Source organism: Echinops telfairi, unplaced genomic scaffold (assembly GCF_000313985.2).
Source record: "Echinops telfairi isolate 266 unplaced genomic scaffold, ASM31398v2 ScPeMD7_8;HRSCAF=38, whole genome shotgun sequence".
Classification (NCBI taxonomy): Eukaryota; Metazoa; Chordata; class Mammalia; order Afrosoricida; family Tenrecidae; genus Echinops; species Echinops telfairi.
In genome coordinates, this window is record NW_022103905.1 from 7,185,193 (window position 1) to 7,208,580 (window position 23,388).

Genomic DNA, 23,388 nt, shown 5'->3' on the forward strand with positions numbered 1-23,388 from the left:
TGTAATCCAGTTTCTCTGACTATTTGTTTAGCAAACAGATTGAATAAGTATGGTGACTGAATACTGATCCACACCTTTCCCGATTTTAAACCATGCAGTATATCCTGGGTTCTATTCATACAACTACCTATTGATCCAAGTTCAGGTTCCACATGAGCACAATTAGGTGTGCTGGAATTCCCATTATTTTCAAAGCTATCCATAGTTTGTTATGATCCACACAGTCAAATACCTTTGCTTAATCAATATATAACACAAGTAAACTTCTTTCTGGTATTCTCTACTTTTAGCACTATGTGGACGTCATAATAATCATTCAGTGAATGTTTGCTGATTGAAGACAGATCCCGTCACAAGATATAATCACCTCAATACTCGACTAATAGAAAACAATAGGAGTGAGAATAAGAAATAGATATGACAAAATAATAATTTATAAATTATCAAGAGTTCATGAGGAAGTGGGGAGTGGGGAGGGAGGGGGAAAAAAAGAGGACCTGATGCCAGGGGCTAGAGTGGAGAGCAAATGTTTTGAGAATGACGAGGGCAATGAATGTACAAATGTGCATTACACAATTGATGGTATGTATGGATTGTGATAAAAGTTGTATGAGCCCCTAATAAAATGATTAAAAAAAACTGAAAAGCTACCAATTAAATAATATAAAAGTATGTAAAATATTCAAAAAACATACAAAACCAAGCAATACAATCTTTAAATTAAAAAAATTTAAAAACCAGGAATAATCCATTCTACAGGCACATATATAACACACCAATGAATTTGGGCTTTGAAATTTTGGGTGAGTGAATGTTATACTTCTATTTACTCATTTTTCTATGAATTTTTGTATTTTGGTTGGAATCTGAGGCCTATAGGGGGGGAAAAATGTCTTAAGAGCAAGAAACAGGCTTTCAAACTCTTTCGGCGGTTCTTAAAACCCCTCGGGCAGTATAATGCATAGATGTTGAAGTGGCCGCGTCTGAAACACAGAAACAGCAAGGAGAGTTCTTCGGTTTCTGAATTCTCAGGCTCTGATAAAGAATAACTTTCATGTTTTAGGGGGAAAAACATTCTGGAATCTAAATGCTCTCTGCCTTGTTATTGTGGCAACTATGAAGAAGAACTGAGGGATTTCTTTTTTTTACCCTCAAACAAATACGAATGTAATCCTTTGGCTGTTTAACAAAAATTTTCTTAAACCACTCGCGCAAACACAGCCCTACATCTACTGAACTACAAACTAAGGCGAGGGGTGGGGGATATACCGTACACAACGTCTACAGTCACCCTTGATGATGCATATCTCTTTTCACTGCTTAGGCACGTACCTTTCCCCCCCGTAAGCCAGCAATCTCTCGAAGCGAAAAGACTACACCTCGAAATGCTTTCTGTATGCAGGCCTTGAGTTTTTCCAAATACTGCACGGACACCCATTTTGAAGAACAAATCGATACGACTTCCAAGAGCTGCTGCTTCCCTGACACCCCGCCGAGCTCCTTTTGGGCATCCCTTAGGAGAAGGTCAAGCACCGCTAGGATGTCTTCTTCATACTGATAAATTTCCACTTGGATCCGCCTGCCCTCCTGCATCGTCCATTCTCTGCGACTCTGATCCAGACAGGTCTGCAGCTCTGTCTCCTGGTGCAGAAGGAGTTCTGATTTTTGCTTCATGAAGTCCTCTTTAGCTGCTGCAAGCACCTCATTGATTTTGTTTCGATGGTCGTCTAAAAACTGCCGGTAATCTTGCTCATTTTGCTCTTGAAGTCTGTGGATTTCCTCTTGCTTCTCTTTGTTCCACTCACTCCGGGCTTTGGCCAACTCAGCCCTGACGACTACAGGGACCTCCTCGTCCTTCAACTCCAGCTCCCTCTGGAGGGAACGGAGCTGTTCTTCCAGGTCCTTCCCGGGGACCACAGCCTTCTTCATAGCCTCAAGCTCACGCTCCCACTGCTCCTTCGCTTCCGAAACAGCAAACAATACCTAAAGGAGAAAACATTCGTTTTTACCTGTCCCGATGAGTCGCCCGCAGAAACAAAAATATTACATTAACATGACTATTTGGCTTAACTTCTGAACTGAGTGAAGAGATTTAAAATCAAACTTGAGAGAAAAAAATCCATACTTTTATAAATATACCATGGGTATAGATCCAGCCCTTCGTATCAAAAACCTCCCAATTTGTGTCATGTTATCTGAAAATTAAAACATCGGTTTGTTGATGGAGAACTAAACATGTAGACTGCCTCCCCTCTGCCCCCAAATTGTATATGCATATATAGCGGGGGGCCTCATAAAGTTCAGGAGGAAATTTCATTATATTTTAATTCCATTTTCTACAAACTTATTGAAGTCTCCTCTAAACACGCACACAGTAGCTGATTTCTGATGTGTTCAAGTTATGATGAACTGTACTTGGGACTGTTGGTCTGTTTTTCGGTTTTGTCTTTATGTCTTATTGTTAGTAATATGTACTCCGTGCATTGGAGCGAGTAAAAAGTGTTCAAAGACTGGATTTATAGATACTGATAATGAAAGCAAGCAGAACGAAAGCCTAAAAAAGGGGAAAGGAGTACTTGATCTACATTAGAACTAACTTATGCTAGGGTCATCTGACTCGAACCACGGCGTAAGTTGAAAACTACCAGGCTATCATTAGAAGCAGCTAATTCATTTTAGGGTGGGGAAAAAAAAACATATCCTTTTAAAAAACAGATGCAACCTAAAATTTGACCTACACCCCAACAAAGTATTTTGATCTTAAGAAAAAGGACCTTAAACAGGGAAAGTTTACTTTTGAATAGGACAATAACATATTATCTTCATAATTACTTGCCATTAAATATAAGTTTATTTTAATGTAACGTTAATGGCTAGAACACCATTCATTACATGACAACACCATCAGGAAGTTTTGTTCATTTACAAAAGAATAGCAGGACTACTTGCTAGTACTTGAGAAGCAATACCAACCTGCCCAGCTCACAGTGACGCAGTAGCAGAGAGTGGAACTACCCCTTGGGTAACCAAGGCCGTGATTCTTTACAGGAGCAGGAAGCCTCCTTTTTCCTGCTAGTAAACTTGAACTGCTGACCTTGAAATTCGCAGTCCAATATATAACTCACTGCCCCCAGAGCTTCTTATAGGTCACAACAGAAGCCTGGAAATCACCATCAGGGGATTGGATAGGGGCGATGGAAACAGTGGCGTTTGGATAGACTACCTAGCCTTATAGTAAGTGACGTTTCACAAAGGCAATTTGGCAGTATTAATCCACCGAATGGTTCCCAAATTTTACTGCATATTAGAACCCAAGAAGCTTTTAAAATTCCTGATGCCTCTAGAAATAAAGAGACGCTCTCCCCTCCCTCCCGCTCTCTGCACGGACCTGGCTGTTGAGATGATGGCTGTCCCGGAGGTGAGTATGTTACCATAAAAACAAACAAACAAACAAACAAACAAAAACCTCCGGATGCCTAAGGTACACCTCAGACCAATTAAAGCAGAACTAGGTAACTGTGGCAGATGTTTTTAAACGATCCTTAAGCTCTTCCAAGATGGGACAAAGTTTGGGAACGACTTCACCCACTTGACTATTTCTGGGTTCCAGAGACTGGCTTTAGGCTTCCACAGATGGATCTCGATGGATCACGCTAATCCAACCCAACTCTCCAGCCAATCGGTCCCTGTGAAAATGCATCCCTTCCCCACCATAGGGAAGGGCGGCATGTGCGGAGAATCATGCTACCAGGCCTCTCACGTGGAGCCGGTTCTGACCCATGGGGACTCCATCTTTACAGGGTCAAACTGCTCTGCAGGGGTTGTCTCGCCTGTGATCTTTATTAGATCTCTAGGACTTTCTTCTGAGGTGCTGTGGTGTGGAATGAATACCACTCTTCAGTTTAGCTATTGTGGCTACTTGCCCTGGGGTCACTTGTGCCACCCAGGGAGTTTCTTAGTCACTGCCATCAAGCGGGTGATCATGCTATGGGACAGGGTGGAATGGCCCCGCAGGCTCCCAAGACTAACTCTTTACTGGGAGCAGAAAGTGTCTTCCTCCTCCCACGGAGCGGCTAGTGTTTGCGAACTGCTGACTTGGTGGTTAGAAGCCCAGAGTATAGACTCACTACACCCCCAGGGCTCCTCAGACTCATTCTGGGCCCCCTGAATGAGCATATCTCTGAGCATGAAGCCCAGCAATATAGACTAGACCTCCACCGGTTGACTTTTGAGAAGGCACAACAACTGTGTATTCACATGCATTCGGGGTTCTGTTCTTAGGAAAGGTTTCTCTGCCGACTTTATGTTCTACATCCCAGCGACTCTATTGTTCTAATTCACCTCTCAGCAATGTGAGCCACCTTTATTTTCGGATCATCACTTTGTTTCTTCCTTTCCGTTCGCGTTATCTTCGGTATTTCAAAGTCTTTTATCTTTTAGTATTTCAAAACACGAAACGATGGAAGAATAATGTAATGAACCCCATATGCTGTCCCATAATTTAAGGAGAAAATTACAGTTGGTTCTTATTTGGGTTGAGTTCTTTTCTTAAACAAGTTTCAGAGTAAGATTATGAGTACAGGGCAAGAATCCTTACAACATCTGTGGGAAACACGCTATTTTCCAAAATGAATGTGCTGCTAGCAAGGACTGTATGGATGCCATGCATTAAATTGTTTATTGGAATTAAATGAGGACCTATACCTATGACATAAGCATAAAATAGGACTTACGTTGATTTAAATTTGCATGTCTCTGAAATGGACAAGCGTGAATATCCTTCCATGTTTTTTTCATTTTGATACTTGAGTTCTCGTGAAAATGTCTTGCTCAAATCTTTAGCATACTTATCTACAGATTCTTTCTTACTTTACTTATAGCTTTATGTATGCTTTTTATCATACATTAGTACAAATATTTCACATATTTGATTCGTTTGTTTTCCTTGTTTTGCAATTCTTGTTATTTTTCAATACAAATACATAAGTGTTTTACATGTTTGCATATATTGTAACCGACAACTTTGTCTTTGCTACCATGTCCACTACTTCAAAATTGAGCTATCGCTATGCTACAGAATTTATTGTGAGGCATGGAATGTGTCACTTTTCCAAACCAAACTTTGGCTACCAGAAGATTATTCTGGAATAAGTTCTCATGTTTTGAAACAATTTACTATTTATTAAGCTTTTACTCATGGGTAGGACCTATCTGTGAAGCCTGCATTGTACTGAATGTAAAAGGATTCTGTTTGTGTCACTCAATCATCTCTGAATTGTTTGACATTATAGTCTGTGCTAGGACTACACTATTGTTTTCTATAATCGTAAAATTTCTTCTAGTATTTTTATTTTTCCAAATAAATGTTGGCATTGTGTGAAAAATCAAAACTGTGCGGTGTCTCCTGGCACTTTGATTTGAATTGGGGTAGCCCGATAAATTAAGTTGGGGAAATGCACAGTCATCTCCGGGTTTTGTAGTCGAGAAACGTGGCACCTCCTGGACGGAGAGTTGGCTATGCCCCAGGGAAAACAGGTTCTATACACCAGGAGATGCCTGCTGCAGCACAGAAAACAATCTCTAGTATAAGTGGATGCTTTATAGCTAATCATGAACAGAGGAAGGCTGATTCTCAATTCCCCCCAAAGATATGACAATAAAAAATGGGATTTAGTTTAGAAATTAAAGGGATATCTTGACGGTTGGTTTTTAAGATGCTGAAACACATTATTTATCCATGAACAACTATCTCCCCTATGGAAATTTATATTCTTCATAAAAAGTTGTCATGAATTCATCCTTTCCATTACGTTATGCTATTTTGAGATCTACAATTTCATAAATACCAGACCAGCACCCCCAAAATATTTCTTTCTGTCAGTGGGATATTTTAATTCTGGTCAAATCTTATAGTAAATATTTCAAAAAGCTAATATATTTTTTAAATGGTTGAAGATGTACTCCCTCTCCACCCCTAATGATTTATGATGAGCTGAGTGAAGGTTTATAGAGCAGATCAGTTTTCCATGCAACAATTCATACATTTTCTAACACATTGCTTACAATCCTCACACTGTAACATCACTTACCAACCTAGGTCCTCCCTGTTTCCTGTTTCCAATCCTCCTTCTTTCCTAATCCTTCGGAACTTTGTCCTTGGGAAATGCTGCCCTTGTGGTTCCCGGGTTGATGATTCAAAGGTGTGTGTACCTCACTCGTGTTACTGTACCCCTTATAGACCTGTCGATTGTTGGCTGAAAATGGAACCACAGGGTGGGTTCATTTCCAGATCTGCAGGGTAACAAAAGGCCAGAGACTCAGGGGTCCCCCAGTCTCCGCCCGGCCACGCTATCTGAGCTGGGCCATTTGGAAGATTTCGAGTGCTGGAGCACATTTCTCTCCCACTCGATCCAGGCCCTTCTAAAGTGATCCCGTTCAGAGTGGGGTGTAGCGGGCGTCAGACCCCACAAGGAGACCCCACCTGGTCTCCAGGTGATGGAGATTCATGTTGGTCAGGGCTACCTGTCCACTCGATTAATCGCTTCCAGGTGCCTTTGATTTCCATCACTCTTCTTTCCCCCAGCCAGGAAAAAAATCAGCAATTTGCACCTTAGATGGCTGCTCACGAGCTTTTGGGATCCCGGTCACTACTCACCAAAGTAGGATGTAGAACATTGTCTTTGTGGCTGATGTTATACCAATGGACCTTGCTGTGCCCTGAGATGATAGGCCTGAGCCCCTAAACCCAGCGACCAATGAGCTCAAGGTGTTTGGTATGTTTAAGTTTTCATAACTGTGGCCCCAGTATGCTGTACCACATTCACAGATATATTTTCAAAGATAAATATAAATATATAAATGGCCATTTGGCTTCTGCCAAATCTACATATACTCTTCCTCCCACCTCCATTCAGCCTGCAAGTGTATCCAAGTATCCGCTTGTAGCTCACCAGCATCGCACGAGTATGTAAAGACCTTTGTTGCCTTTAACTCTTGTACTCTCCCAGTACTTTTCCCTGCTTCCATCACCTTTTTTCCCCGTCAACCTCCCTCTTATTGTAGATTTGCCTTGCTCTGGTTGAAGATGTTCTTGATACCATTACACCGACTTACCTGCTTCGAGACTTTACAGATACCCTGAACAGCTTGGTAATGCTGATGACAGAAGAGATCAGATGCCAAACTCCGAACTAATCCTTAACCAGTATTATCTTACTTAATCCTTGGACAATTCTAGGAGGTGGTCCCAATTTCCAGGACTGAAAAGACAGGAGTTGGGAGGAGCGACCTTCTGAAGTTACTGACCCGTTTGGCCACAGAGAGTTCCTGCTGTTCTTCCCACTTCTTCTGCTCGGCTCGCACACGCGCTTTGTACTCTGCAAGCTCGGGCAGTTCTGACAGCCATCGCAGACGAGCATTTTGCACAGCTACTTCAACCTAGTGCAGGAAAAAGAGGCCAAGACGGATGCAAAATCCCCAAAAGATCACCTTTTCCAACAGCAACTTTATATCAAACACAAACATGCACATTGATAGAGCTTGAAACGTTACACTTGGTAACGTTTTCTGCTGCCAAGGGTAACTTTATGGCTAAAGAATGGGGTGGCCCATCAATTCAGGCACAACGTAAAGTCCTGATGAAACTGCTTATAAACCTGTCACCAGTTATCACCAGGTCACTTACTAAATAATGACATACACACATGAATGCATTCCCACACGCCGATTCAAAAGCAGAGTTGATGTAAACAGCTGTCTTTCTGACTAAAGCGCTAGATGCATTTAATGATTGATTACGGGGACTGAAAAATAAGAGAAAAAGATGAAGCGCTTAAGCAAGTTCCTTATCACTTCAAAGGTTATTACAAACACTCCTTTTCTATCACGCTTTTGGTTTTTCTTCACGAGGCCTAGAATGTCACAAATTCCAAAGCCGCACCCTTAAGTATATCACTTTCTCGGGGATATCTTTTCAGTCTTTTTTTTTTAACTTTTAGATATTCTGAAAAGGATGGATTCTTCCCATTCTATGAGACATCCTTGATCCCGGTAAATGTTTCCAGGCTTTCAGGATAGAGCGATGAACGGAAGAGCACAACTGCAAGCACGGATGAAAAGCAGGGTGGACGAGGGGCTTCAAAGAGTTGATGGGGAAACAAACCCCTTGTCTCTAACTTCATTGTTCCACAAACTTCTCGGCAGCCCCTTTGTCTGTGGGAGATCTCGTTGCGGGCACTACCTTGTGTGAGAGCTTATAAGAAACACTAGATTCAAAATAATCAGTATGACAGTCCGGAAAATTCGGAAAAGCCCATGACACAGGGAGGTCAAACTATCTACAAACAAATCTTAAGTCAGGATCGTCCGTTTTCCCTTCATTCTCTCGGGACTGGAAGGACCAGTCCTTCAGGGACCGCACAACACGCGATGTCGGGGCGTGGCCAGCCAGTAGAAGGAATGCTTGCGCATCCATGGATTTTAAATGGTTCTCGCCCTTCCTTTCTGGTCTACGAAAGACTAAAGGATTGAACTCACATTAAATAAAAGCCCTTAAGGTGTCTCCTGTTTTCAAAAGTGCCAAGGCATGAAGAAGCAACACAACACAAAACAAGAAAATTGAGCATCACTATGAATGGGTAACAGACAATATGGGAAAATGCCTTTTTATTCTCATAACACAGGGCTATACTTTACTAAGTATGGAAGTTCTTGGAAATTAAGTTGACAGTGAGCTAGTTCTCCAAGGGCAAGGGAAAGGCACCCCTTCTTGGCAGCATAGGGGAATGACAGACGAAAGCCTGTTTCAGGCGCATGTCCCAGATTCAGCGCCGTATCACGTCTCAACATAGACACAGCTCAATTGATTACTTGATTTACGTTTGCTTACCTACAACGATTTTGTGAGCTACTCTATAGAAAATTAGAATAATTCATGATTCAATTAAGCTTAACTCAGGTGTACAATCACCATCTTTAACCTCAGTCATCTTAACGCTTTTTTAAAAAAAACAATTTCATTGACATATGATTCACATATCATACAATAACTCAATCCTGTTTAAAAGAGTTGGTCGATTACATCCTAAGGCTTTGACTGATTTCAGAGGATGGAACCTTCTGCAAACTGAACGAACACATGGAAAATTCGAGATGACAGCTCTGTGATAGACATAATGGAGAAACACATAACATACCAAGTTCTCTACGCGACAAATGCACACACATTTAAAAGGAGCAGAGTGATGAGTAAGAGGATTTCCAAGAATAACATTATACTGGTTCATGTTTTCATTGCTTAATAGACGGCATTTAAAAGGCTTTCAGTAAGAGGGAGATAATAAGGCAGCACCAGGGCAAGCCCGTTGAGTACCTGTTTGGTGATCTGTTCGCAGTATTTGAGTTCCAATTCGATCTCGTGTTTCTTCAAGCGCTCTTGGAGAGCTTTCTCCTTCTCCTGCTCCACATCTTGCTGAATCTTTTGCTTCTGCTCAGCGGCCATCACTGCCATCTCTTTCTCAAAAAGGACACGAATGGGGGTCGCTGGGTCAGTCTGGCTGCCACAGTCTGAGGTCTCCTTTGTCATTGCCTTGAGCGTTTGTTCCAGCTTCGACTGCCATTCCTTTTCAAGCTGCTGAGTGAGGCCTTGTTTGATCTGTTTTCCAAAGGAAAAATGTTTGGGAAGAGAGATCCTCCAATCAGTCAAACCTAGAATCCATAGCTGGCCAATTCAAAGCAACACACAGCAGAGGCAGGAAACCGCCACACACTGCTGTGGCCATTAGGTAAGCTTGAGGAAAACGTCAATGGAAATAGAACCCAGGTTGGTCCCCGGCCTTAACTTGCAATACGGCATCCCCTGAAATGGTTCCGGACGCCGTGAGAGGTCAGGCCAGCTTGCTCTCAACATGCAACTTTCTGGAAGCTCTGACATTGCCACTACAGAGATGGCATAGTTTGAAATGAGCTTTGGGGGGGCTACGAAGAATGGGTATTTTCCCATAAGCACCAGGCTTCGTACAATGCAGACACTCCTCCGGCCTATTTAGTGAACCTAAGATAGAATCCAAAAGTATAAGAGGAGGCTTCAAAAGCTTCATGGGAAAATTCCATGATCTCCTAATTCCACTTTCCCACAAACTTCTTGAAGCCCTCCTCCTTGTTGTGTTCGCTTGAACACATGAAGCTCTTGCTGGCCAGGATGTAAGTTGCAAGGAGCAGATGCAAGAGGGGCATTATGGGAAGTATGACTTTGATGACTCTTTCCCATCCACTTTCACCAGTGAGTGGGATAGAGCCACACAGAACCTGTCTCAGGTAAAACCGCGCAGTAGCAACATTTACTGGTCCCTTTTCCTGTTCTCCAAAGATCTGGACCCTGAGTTCACGAATGTCTTCCCCGGTCCCCCTGGGTCGCCTTATTTAAAACAGCCTCTTGGTCATAGCTCAGGCTTTCCTGTCATGGGAATATCAGATCTCCATCTCACTCCCTAGAAATTCATTGACTAGCTCATCCAAATTTTAAAAACAAGAACAAGACAGTTTGTAAGAATGCGTACGGAGGGAGCTAGTTTCATTTTGGGTCATTCTGATTATATGTTTCTATATGAAAGAATGAGTAGGAGACTCTATTTCAGGTGCCAGCACCAGATTAATGGGAGCACCAATTGGGGACACCTAAAGAGCGGGGACACCTAAAGACGGGTGGACAGTTGTCTACCAGTCTGTCTTGAGAAAGCACAGCTCTTAATTAACAGCATTACTGTGGACGGGAGAGTCTGGTCTAAGTAAGCTGGTGAATTCGTTTCATTTCCCAGCATGTTTTGGGGGAACTCAAGTTGATTGTTAACTTTCTAGGAAACAATGAGCACTTCTGGACTCGTTTTCGACTTACACGATGGAGGAGCAAAGTTCATGCTTCTGAGCCTGCCCAGTCAGCATGCCTTTCCTCCCCGCTGCAGTCTGGATGGTTTCTGCTGACTCTGGAGTCTTCAGGGTGATTTCACAATAGGAAAGGAGGTCCTGGTATCACTGAGGGGCAGCAGAGGTGTGCCAAAACACCCGCTGGCCCCCGACTTGGGTTAAAACCCAAGAAGGGAATTAAAAAGTATACGTACTGGTGTAGGAGCCTAATAGTTCAATCCTGAGACATAGAAGGGGTGACTGTGCATGACCTTGGCCGTTAAAATACCAGGAATGAAGTTAATACTATACTTTATAGAGGATGATCCCCAGAAAGAAATGAAACTTTAACCCACACCTCTTCCTGCTCCTTCTCCCACTGGGCTTTGACTAATGTCAGCTCACTTTCAACCTGCTGCTTAGTATCAGTGTCTCGCTCTCTCTGCCACTTGTCCTTTTCCATCTGAAGGGTGTCATGGTACTTTTCTTCAAGTTGCACCTGCAGTCTGCGTATATATTCTTCTCGCTCTTCCAATAGCTGTTTCTTTAAATAGAATTAGATGAAGATCACTGTGTGCAGAGTCTCCAGGTTAAACTTAGAAAATAATGATGATACGTATGTAATAGACAGCAGCAAGAGATAGGAACATCAGCAACACTGTCTCCTAATCCCCAGAGAAGCTGACCTCCTGGGTGTTTGCCCTGGCTTGCCAATTCTGGCTGTCTGGTTCCTGGCTACCTGGTTGATTTTCCTCTGACCCCCCCACCCCCACCCAAAAAAGGTGTATCCTGGAGACATGCAACTTTCTCAAAAGGTCAATGATTAAGAAAAATTAAGCAATTCAATTTAAAAATGGGGGTATGTGTGTGAAGTCATCCACGAAGACATAAACCAAATAAGCATATTAAAAACATGTTCAAAATCATAGCCCACAGGGACAGGCAAATTAAAATGATCAAAATATACTACTATATACCCATTAGATTGTCTGAAATGAAAAAAAAAAAATCCTGACAATATCTAGTTCCAGAAAGGATGTAGCGAAAACGAAACTTTCACCCCTGCTGGGGAAAATGAAAAATTCCAGCCACTCTGGAAAGTGGCTTTAGTTTCTTATATCGCTGTCACTGACTGCCATCGAGTCAATTCCAGGAGTAGAAAGTCTCGCTTTCTGCTGCAGACCATCTGGTGGTTTCAAACTGCTGACCTTGAGGTTAGGCGCCCAAGGAGTCACCCCTGGCACCCCCAGGGCTCGTCTGTTAGCTACTATCAAGTCAGGTCTGATTCAGGCCAGAGTAGAACTGCTTTGTAGGGTTCTCTTAGCTGTGAGCTTTCCAGGAGCACATTGCCAAGGTTTTTCTTGCTCAGAGCTGCTGCGTGGGCTTGAGCTGCCAATCTTTAGTTAGCAACTCATTGCAACCTGCTTACCCATCCAGCTCCTTCGTCTTTTCTTATAAAGGAAAACACGCACTGTGCCACTAACCAAGGGCTCACCCTCCTGGGGGTTTACTCTAGAGAATCAGACCGCTGTTCATGCCAAACCCTGTACCCTATTGTTTACAGTAGCTGCAAGTAAACAAACAACCAAAAACTCCTTTAAAGTTTTAAGACACAGAGATGTTATTTTGACGACGAAGGTGCCCCTGACCGAAGCCGTGGCCTTTGGAGTCACCTCATGTGCCTGCAAAAGCTGGACAGGGAAATGGACAGAGAAAGATGACGGTGTTGGGCAAGACCACCCAGGAAGCCACGGTCAGGAGAACAAACAAACCCATCGGAGGAAACACCAGACCTCTTCTTAGACGCGAGGAGGGAGACGCTTCCAATCTCTTACTATGAACATGTTATGCGGAGCGACCAATTGTAAATACGTATTGGGTGTTTCTTTAAAAACCACAAACCGGCAAACAAAAAATCCCTCCAGATTCCTTATCCTGCAAACCCAAAGAGTGGTCTGGTGGCTTAAAAAAGAAAAAGAAGAAAAGTAAAAGGGCAATGGACGTGGAGTCGTTAGTGACAGACAAGTTCATCTCAAACAACAACAACAAAAATGGAATGATCGACTGCTAGGAAACGACATCATGGCTGACAACATGGCGGGGAAGAAAAACTACTGCGACCTTCAAGGTGATGGCTGACAGAGGAACTGCGACATCGAACTCAAATATAAAGGTGGCACAACTGGGCAACATTTTGTTCTGTTAAAAATAAGATTGAATGTGTGACGCTGGCTAGGACAACTAATAAGAACATGCATAACCACCCAAACGTCATGGGTAAGGAGATAAGTAAATTGGAACATGTTGTGGTGGTGACAGAATCTGTTGTCAATTTGAGACTTCAGAGTGAAGGGGAGGAGTTGAGCCCATCAATCAGGTCGCAGCTTAATGACCTCATTTGGAGGCGCTAAGAAGATAGATAATAACTTGTTGGAGGAGGGACACACGTTCACTCCCTGCAAGATATGCTTACTGACAAGGCACATGGACTGATGCTAGAGGCCTGGAGCTGAAGGAACCACGTAGAGACGTCTGCCAACACTGAGATGCCTCTACTACCACTGGATCCACAAGACTTTCCACCCTCTGGCCTGTGATCTTCCTGTGTTCAGAAGATCATTGTGTTTCATGTCTGAAGAGGAATTTATAGATTGGTATCAGACATATGGGTTAATATCGGACTTAAGGACTTGACCTGGACTGGGCTGGGATGTTTTCTCAATATTCAATTGTTCTCAATATTCAAGAGCTCTTTCTTATACACATATGTGAATGCCTCTGGATTTGTTTCTCTGGTCAACCCAGACTAACACATACATCGATACAAGGAACTGCTCTCTGTCAAAGAACAAACTCCTCATACACATGAATGAATCTCAAAGTCCGTATGCTGAGTATAAGAAGCTGGTCTCACAATTGTACCCATTGAATGATTCCATTTATATGGCATTTGTGAAAAAGCAGACCAGGGACAGAACAGATGAGGGACTCCCAGCTGCTAGGGGTGAGGGAGTAGATAGAACTACAAAGGGATACCAGGAGAGTTTTTTTCAGAATGATGAAATTGTTCTGTATCCTGATGAATGTATACATCTGTTAGAACTCATAGAACTGAACACCAAAAAACCCCCAAAAAGTTGATTTTACTGTTTTTAAATTTAAAAAAAAGAAAAAGAAAAAAGAATTTTGGGAGGAAGGACCACATAACACTTTTTTCTTCTAGCCCCAGTGTAAAAAATAAAATTTAAAAAAAAACCCTTCATGAACCAAAATATTAGTAAGCGATACTATTAATTGTAACTGCCTTGTTATATAAGATCTAATTTATAATCAAATTCTTTTTTTTTTTTTGAAGTACCAAAAATGTCCACTGCTCCTCTGTCACTTTGTGGCACCATGAGGAGTTGGGGGTTGCTGTGATACTGGAAATGATACCACCAGGACTTCGTCTGCCAGCAGGGGCACCCAAGTGCATAGAAACCAGTGGAATTTGCAAACAGAGAGACTGGGAATAAGGGCCTGGCGATCTGCTGGAAGCCCCTGAATGGCAGGGAGTAGAACACCGTCTAACATCGTGTCAGAAGATGAGCCCATCGGGTTGGAAGACACTCAAATACAAAGAGCTGGGGGAGAGCTGCCTCCCTGAATCGAGCTGATCTTAGCGGCATGGACCTTCATTTGCTGAGGTGCAAGGGCTCCAAAAGAGAAGAAACAGCTGCAAACATCAATTCATAATCAGATCGTGGAATGTCTAAAGTGTATATCTAGGAAGATAGGAATTTTTCAAAAATGGAATGAAACATCTGAAGATTGATATCCTAGGGATTCGTGAGTTGACTGTTTGCAGGCCAGTGAATTATGTAAGGCGGCTCTTCTCAACACAGGATCTGTAACTCCCACCCAACCACTCGTTCCTGATGAGTCTGGATAAGAAGGTGGGTGGGGAGATACTGATTACACCATCTGGTTCAACTGGGAGTGAGTACCATTCTGCTGGGTATAAAGTGAGCCCTCTCAGAAGCAGGGCAAGGGATCTCACTACCAGCAAGAGAGAGCCGTGAAGGAAGCATGTACTTTGAAGTACATGAAGGCGTGAAGGAAGCATGTACATGAAGATCCTGAGAAGCCTACACATTGAGCCTCCTTGATCCAGGAGACCGCTCTGACACCAGAGGAGCGACAGAGAAGTGGGAACAGCAGAACCAGGAGCCAGAGCATGAGACATAGCGGTGGACATCCCGGCCCAAAGGACAAAAATAAAAGCAGAAGGCAAGCTTTTGGAGCACGGCATTGAATTAGGGGAGATGGGTTTGCTGGCCCACGGAGCTAGAGCTGGGTGTCTTCTGGTTGAGGCTTACGGGGGGGGGGGGGGGGACAGGACAGGACAGGCCCTTTGGGCAAGTATTAGCAGCTGGAGAGGATGTTACACAGTTCCTTTAGGGCCGCTAATACTTGAATTGCCCACCTGAATGGTAAACTGTTAACTTCTATAATAAACCGCATAATAGGAGAAGCGTTGTTTGTGACTTCTATGTGGCCATTGCAATGAATTCTAAAACCCAGTTTTTAAGAAAAGTATAGAGAGTATCACGGGAGACTGGTATTGGCCATTTTAAATCAGACAATCACATGGTCTATGCTGGGAATGACAAGTTGAAAAGGAATGGTGTCGCATGGGCCATCAAACAGAACTTTCCAAGACTGATCCTGAAGTGCAATCGTGTCAGTGGTAGGCTCCTAGCCCTAGGCCCATATGGAAGACCAGTTCATACAAACCTTACTGAAATGTACACACCAGCCACTAATGCCAAAGGTGAAGACATCTGAAATCGATCAAACATGCAATCATGATACGTTGCTAATTAACGGTGATTGAAATGTGGAAGTTGGAAACCAAGAAGGATCTCACTGGCATCAATTGGATGCTGACTCATAACAACCTTATAGAATAGGGTACAAATACCCCCTGCAAGTTTCTGAGACTATCACTCTGTTCCCCCTCAGAGCAGCTGGTGGGTTTGAACAGCTGACCTTGCAGATCACAGCCCAACTCAACAAACAGATGCAACATTGGAAGTGCTCATTTATCCTTGCCAGGAAATTTGGAAGACAGCTTCCTGGTCCATGAAATCCATATGCTCGCCCATTCCAAAGAAAAGCGGTCCAACCAATGTTGAAAGTATCTAATATTACTATCACATGCAAGTAACCCTATGCTGTAGAATTCAAAACCAGTTGCAAAAGTACAGTGACAGGGAACTGTCAGCAATTCAAGCCAGACCTAGTTTAGAAACTGCTGTGGTAGGAAGAATAGCATTGTCGAGGTAAGATGGACCTCGCTGAAAGCAAAGAGTACAAGAAAAGTGTTTACTTTTATTGAATATGCAAAGGAATTCCACTGTGCAGAGCTTAAAAATTATGGACAACACTACAAAGAATGGGAATTCCGGAGCAGGGTCTGTGTGCTCATGCAGAAGCAATACATAAATGAGGCGGCTGTTCAAGCTGAATAAAATTTAAAATCAGAAAAGGTGCCCATCAGGGTCATGGCCTTTCACCGTAATGATTCCGTCTGTATGCTGAGCAACTAACCCAAGAAACTGGATGAGACGGAGAATGCAGCGTCAGAACTGGAGAAGATCCATTAATAACCTGAGATCTGCAGAAGACACACCCGCATGTGCTAAAAGTAAAGAGGACTTGAAGCACTGACAGGTGAAGGGCAAAAACTTCATTCAGAAAGGTTTACATCCCATCAACACAGAAACAAAACTCTTCACCGTTGGACCCATAAGCAACAGCATGGTAAATGGAGCAAACCTTAAAGTTGTCAAATATGTGTCCTTTTCTCTGTTCCCAACCAGCACCCACGGAAGTAGCAGTCAAGAAAACAAATGCGGTAATTCGCTGGGCAGATCAAATTCAAAAGACTAAAGAACTGCACAGACTTCCATTTGAGTACTACGGCGCGTCTGGTGCAAGCCATGGGATTTGCAGGAGCCTCATGCACACAAAAGCTGGACAATGAATAAGGAAAGAAGAAGTGATGCACTTGAATGATGGCATGGCAAAGAACATCGAGAATTTTGGACTGCCAAAAAACAAACAAATAGATCTTAGAAGAAGTACGGTCAGAATGCTCCTTAGAAGCGAAGAAGGTAAGATTTCATATCATGTACTCGGGACATGTCATCAGGAGGGACCAGTTTCTGCAGAAGGACATCATGCTTGGTCAGGAAAACAGAGACACAAAATGAAATGGACAGACACAGGGCCTACATCAGTGCGTTCACACGCGGCAAGCATTGTGAGGACGGTGCAAGACCGAACAGTGCTTCAGATTTACATATGAAAGATACTTTTTACAACGTCTCGCTCCTAGGATCCGGTTCATGCAGGCACTGATTTATTCCAAATAAAATGTGTTTAAATACGTCTCTGTGATCAGAGGACGGCGGCAGATAAATTCTCTGAGTAAGACACTTGTGTTAGTCTCTCATCAAGGGTGAGATTTCAAAAAGGTTCATCAAAACAGTAGCTTCCTGAGGGATCTGCTGGACCCGTTAAGTGCAAGGCAGAAAAATCAGCTCAAAGAGTATGGTGATTCCTTTGGGGACCCCCAGGGGCAGTCTTGATTTTTCTCAAAGGACAAAGCATGACCATGGGGGCTCATTAAGAAATTGCCCAAAGTGCCATTTTGACCAGGTGTGAATCCAAGAGCACAGAGTCCTTTGGGGAAAAGAAACCCCACCTTCAGAGGGGTACAGACCAAGACAGAAGGCTCAGTGCGGAGCCACAGCCTCAATTTCAATATCTACTAAAGGGGTAGATAACTTTGTAGCAATTCTTTATTCATTCCCCTCAAATCCTTTTCTTCTAAGGTTTTAATAACTATTTTCATCTTTACTATAGCTTGTGAACTCTATTAGGGTGACAGAATCGAACGAAGGGAAAGAGACCGCCTGCTTGTCTTCCCCAGCTCGTGGGAGCAAGTGCGCTGGTTGAACGATACTAGGGAGGCCGGAGCAAAGACCATCCTAGCGTACCTTCTCCTCCTGAAATCGCTGCTCCTTCTCGATGGTCTTCCTGAGATTAAATTCAAGATTGTCCTTCTCTCTGCACACCGCCAGGTAACACTCCTGTACAGCAGCCATTTCCTTGTTCATCTTATCTAAGTCAGACCTGGGATGCGCAAAACCGGGAGTTAATAACCACACACACACACACACACACACACACACACACACAGGGGCTACCTAACAAACGATTTTCCTCTCAGTGACCAAATAGGAAAACGTCGTCTCCTGTCTTTAAAAGGAAGATGCTCCTTCCGTCTCACCTAAGCTGCACGCGATTCCCCTCATAAACCTCCATGAGCTGCTGCTTCTCCAAAGCATGTTTCGCTAGGAGGCTCTCCCGGATCTGCGTTTTCATGGCTTCGTGGTGCTGCTGGTAAGTCCTCTCACACCTAAACACAGAAAGCAGGATGAAGGCAGTGGGCACACCATCACCGCAAACACCAAGAGGAACTGGGTTTCCTTCCTTCCCTCCCATCTACTTCCTCTCATGCAAGCTAATTAACGTCAGCTGGGTTTTCCCCAACCCAAAGCGGTAATAATTCGTTCTCTCCAACAGAGAGCCTCATGAGAATTTTCAATTTTTTTCCTTCGGATGTTTCTAGAGAATCATTGGAAAAACAGATCTGAGAATGCCCCCGTTCTTCAAGCAGAAACCATAGTTCTTGTTGAGAACTTCTGCTTAGAAGACTTGAAACCATCCACGAAGTGGTTCCCGAGTTCCAACTGCGCTGCACTGAGCACAAATAGTAGTGCCCGACTCACACGTAAGTTATGTCCCAAAAGTCTGTTTCCAAGTTTATGATTTGGTACTTAGAAGACATAGTTCCTCCCACAGATAGCTTCCTTAGAAAGATTAGTTCGAGTCCCAGACTCGCCTTAGAAAAACAACAAACTAAGCTATTCAACGTCTGGAAGCTACAGCTTTAATGGTGCTATAGAAACCAACCCATTATATAGCACTGCTTCTATGGAAAATATGTTCCAAATTCTAATTGAAAAAGTCAGAGAGTCATCTTATGCCCTCAGTAGGGACGGTTTATTCCATCATTTCTCTTGACTCTTCTTGTTGGGGTAGGAGAGGGAAAGGAGGAGGGAGGCAGGCATTGGGACAACTCCATGGAGACCTTACCTCTCCACAGTTTCTTGTTTGTCACGGTCAAAATCTTGTACCATTTGTCTCATTTGATTACATAAGTCTTGATTTGTACTCCTCAGCTTTCCATCGGTTTCTCTAAGTTCCTAGGTACACAGGAATTAAAGACTTAGAGGGGAAAAACATCATTTCCATTGTTTAATGTCATCTTGTTGGCACAATACGCCTGTCAATATTTTTCAAAAGAAAAATTTTCTTCACACCTTAAAAATATAGGTTCATGTTCTCGGATAAGTAGCTTTCTGATTAGAAGTAAAAATTAAAAGTTTGTGTTAATTTTGCAATACAAAAAATGAAAACATTTAACCCTACAACTACTAGCTAACTCATGCCTTAAAGTATTCCTGGATTTCAATAATCTTTAACAATGATACATATAAGTGAGGTTTAACTTTGGGTTCAAAGCCTGGCACAGGGAGAACACCTTTACTAGTTATATTACTATGCAGACAGGAAATTACCTTCCGATAAAACTACTGCCTAGTGACCACCCTTAAATACCTACTAATAAACTCATTACTCGAGCTGGTCACCTCTTTGTCATCAAAAGCTTACTGTGTATTTTGTCTTTAATGAAGCCATGAAAACACTCAGACAATAGAGAAAGGGAGAGAAAAAAAAAAATCAGTCACCTGATTCTGTTGTTGTAAAACCTGAATTTCATTTTTAAGTTGGAGAATGTCATCTCTGCCCATCGTATCAGGCGTACAAGAGCCAGGCCATAATTGATCGATTGGTTTTTCTGAGCTGCCTGTTTTAATCTGAAGATTACAAAGAAGCTGAAATGTATTCGGGTCTTTAAAAAATCATTTGAAATGTTCGTTTTGAAATAAGTTCACATTTAGAAAGACATTGCTAAAGCTTATGCTTATGCTAAAGCACCCAAACCCAAAGAGCTTTCACCTATCCTCCCTACACACAGCCACAGCACGGACCGTCCGAGAAACAAACACCGCAACAATGCTATCGCTCTAACCTGGAAATGATGCAATCCCCCCAACTCCTTTCTGATGTCCTTTTACTGGCCCATGAGCTAATCCCCGGTCTCGTGTGGAATTTACTTGTCCTATCTCCCTAGTCTCCTCCTATCGTGAACAGTTCTTGGATAGTTTCTTTTTTGCCTTCAAAACTTGTGACAGTTTTTTCAAGAGTACTAGACAGTTAATTTGTGGGATGCTCAACTCAGGTATTTCTGATGTTGAACTCGTTATTAAATTCAGGGCATGCACCATGGGCATGCATGTTCCAGCAGTGATGTGGTGTCCTCTCCAGAAAGGCCCATCTATCTGTAGACATGCTAAGGGACAGCTCTGGTTTATCACTGAGGATGTTTAACTTGCACCCGTTGGTTAAGGCAGTGTTGGGCAAGCTTCACCCATGACCAAGTTATCATCTGTTTGCAATGAAAAGCATCTTATGACAAGATCCTTTTTGAGTATGCAGATGTCCTATATTTCTCATTAGATTTTCCACCGAATAAGGTTACCAACTTGTTCTGTGTCTGCATTTATTTACTTGGATTGGTGTGCAGTCGTGGATCGCTATTTTATTCAATAGAGATATCTTTAAGACTGATGGCTTTGATAAATTGATTATTTTCCTCTTCTGTTTTTTGTGTTCTTTATTCATTCAAGATTATAAAGATTTTTAAAAATACCTACTGTACTTGATTTGCTTTTTGTCTGTCTACCTTCCTGGGCTCTGAGCACTCTTCTGCTGCGTTTAGACACAGCAAGGTCCAATTGACTCCTTTGGGGGGTGGGTAGCCCGTGGGGTCCATTCTGAGACATGCGACCCCATGCGTGACGAGCAGAATTGCTCCCTGGGCTTTCAAGTCTGTGACTTTGGGAAGATCGCCTGGCCTGTCTTCCGAGGCACCTCGCAGTGGGCTCCAACGGCCCAACCTTTTGGCTAACAGTGGAGCATTGAACCACCTGTGCCAGCCGGGGCCTGGGATAGGAGAGCATGTGTCCCATTACCGTGTAAGGTAACCGACCCTGAGGCTGGGGATCGGTCCCCCCAACTCGGTGTCGGGCAGCAGTCTTCCCTCGTTCAGAGGCTGAGGACACTGGGGGTGCACGTTCCCCCTTCACTTGCTGTCTTTCTCAGAAGTCACTTCTAAGACTGCAGTCAGAGAACAGAAAGTACCTGACTATGAACCTGAGAGCTTTTTTTTTTAAGACCATCTTTTCACTAATTTGCTTCTGCATCTCCCTTTCCTCTAGCTAGCAAGGCATGTATTCCCTGAACAGATATTTACTGAGAAAACAGGGGGGAATTTCTCAAGATGATCTTCCCAAGAAATCGCCTTCTGTAATACATTGAAGCAGAAAAGGCATCAGGAAAACGAGTTTAGATGTAGAATGCTGAGAAAACCCCTCATCAAAAGAGCAGCTGGACCCAGTGTCTATCCTGTTATGGGTTAACTCTCATCCACCGGCTGATCTACCAGGCTGTCGAAGCCAAAGAGGAGGCCGCGTGAACAACCAACACCAGGTATGTCCACCACCAACGTCCACACTTGGGCAAGTGTGCATGTGCAGTAAATGCTATTAGTATCTACTTCATAGGCCAATGAAAGCAGCCAGCCAGTCAGGGAGCAGACTCAAATCCCAGTTCTAGGCTCCTAATCCTTGGATGGTTTCCAGCAAGCTATTACATCAGTCAATCCTAATCAACCTGATGGGGAGATACAACCTTACATTCTCAACTGTTCTAAGAAACAATTACAATGGTTTCATTTAAAGTTGTTCATTGTGTTCCTGGTAGAGGAGTAGGCCTCTCTAGTTTGGCTATTAAAAGTTTAAATCAGGTTGTACTCATCAAATACAGTTAACTGAGAAAAGGAACCAGCTTTCACAGTGAAAACACAGTATTATTTTGGCAAAATAAATGGGCCGCAATTAAAAGTCCATCATAATGAGCATCACAGAAGATCTAACATACTCTGCTATAACAGGCTTGTTTTCATGAACACAACTCCTAGTTACAGACTTGGGAGATGAAGCGGTTCTCACACACGGTGAAAAATGTGATTTTAATCCGGGAGACTAAGGAATATACCACCTACATCCACTTTCCAGAGCCATTACGTCTTCTGGTTGTTCTGTTCTACTGGACGGATAGATTAGATGGGTTGGGCCTTGTGAAGTGCAGAAGGCTGAAAGGGGATCCGTTAAAGCGAAAGCGCCAAGGACCTCTGTGATAGCGCCATCTTGTGGACACGACCTTGGCCAATGACATTAGTCAGTCCCTGCTATAAGGCACAACTGCCAGCCTAAAAGACCAGGGGTGCAAACCTGCCGAGCAGCGCCATGGGAGAAAGGCCCGGCTACCTGCGCCTATAGCGAGTACAGCCAGGAAATCCCTATGGAGCAGTTTTCCTCTGTAACCCAGGGGATCCCCACCCTAAGTCACAATCGACAGCAGTGGGCTTGATTTGGTTTGGAATTTATTTGCTGTGGGTTTTTGTATCAATTTGTTTTCGGACAGACTCCGTAACCTTACATATTCCTCCCGCCTCCTTTTTTTTTTTTTTAATAGTGGACGATGTCAACTTTTTTGTTTCTATGACTGCAGCATCTAGCGCCACCCGATTCAGCTCCTCTCCCCTCTGCATCGCTGCACCGTGAGTCCCTTCGACGGGACGACTTCTGCTGTGGGCGCATGGGCCAGAGAACTCCCGTAGACAAAGCGCTTCAGGCTTTCATTGGGGCGACTTTCCTGGAACTTTGCCAGAGGTCTGCTGATTCGGGCTCCAGGCTCGGGCAATACAGAGACCGTGTTAGGCAGATGCTTCCGAGTACTCGTTATAAAGGGATCTGACCTAACTGACATCACACTTGCCAGGTGCTGAGACTAACCAGAAAACAGACTTCGATGAGTGGCATTGCCTTTTCCTTCTTTCAACCTTACCTCTTAAAAAAAAAAGGCAAATGAGCCTGAAAGCTGAAAGTTTAATTTGAGTACAGAGAGTGGTAATGCTTTCTCAGTGACCTTGGGGGGAAAATTGTCCTTGAACTCGACAAAGCCCACAAACCTCCGTCTGGACGCTCTTCTCAGCCCTCTCCACTGGTTGGGCCCCTTCCCTCTTCCCACGACAGTCTTGGAGCTCCTTCTGCAACTGGGAGACCAGGTGGCGCTTCACGGAGTTGCTGCCCAGCAAACGCTGCACTTCCGCTTTCAGCTTCAGAATCAGCTGGTCTTTGGAGAGCGCTTCATTTGGGTCTTCTTGCTGCACCATGCTAATAGAGAAAT

The 23,388-nt window shown here is 43.4% G+C and overlaps 1 protein-coding gene across 1 annotated transcript in view; it reads right to left on the bottom strand.

Annotated features, from left to right (window-relative positions):
* The window catches only part of CEP152 (centrosomal protein 152), a 70,974-nt gene that overhangs the window by 21,102 nt on the left and 26,484 nt on the right, over nucleotides 1-23,388 (bottom strand). Inside the window, exons 10-18 of the mRNA XM_045286463.1 lie at nucleotides 23,171-23,375; nucleotides 19,764-19,892; nucleotides 19,108-19,217; nucleotides 18,239-18,367; nucleotides 17,946-18,081; nucleotides 11,258-11,443; nucleotides 9,371-9,652; nucleotides 7,306-7,437; nucleotides 1,333-1,983 (exon numbers count right to left, since the gene is read on the bottom strand). Coding sequence (XP_045142398.1) covers nucleotides 1,333-1,983; nucleotides 7,306-7,437; nucleotides 9,371-9,652; nucleotides 11,258-11,443; nucleotides 17,946-18,081; nucleotides 18,239-18,367; nucleotides 19,108-19,217; nucleotides 19,764-19,892; nucleotides 23,171-23,375 — 1,960 coding nt within the window. The remainder of the gene's footprint in view (nucleotides 1-1,332; nucleotides 1,984-7,305; nucleotides 7,438-9,370; nucleotides 9,653-11,257; nucleotides 11,444-17,945; nucleotides 18,082-18,238; nucleotides 18,368-19,107; nucleotides 19,218-19,763; nucleotides 19,893-23,170; nucleotides 23,376-23,388) is intronic.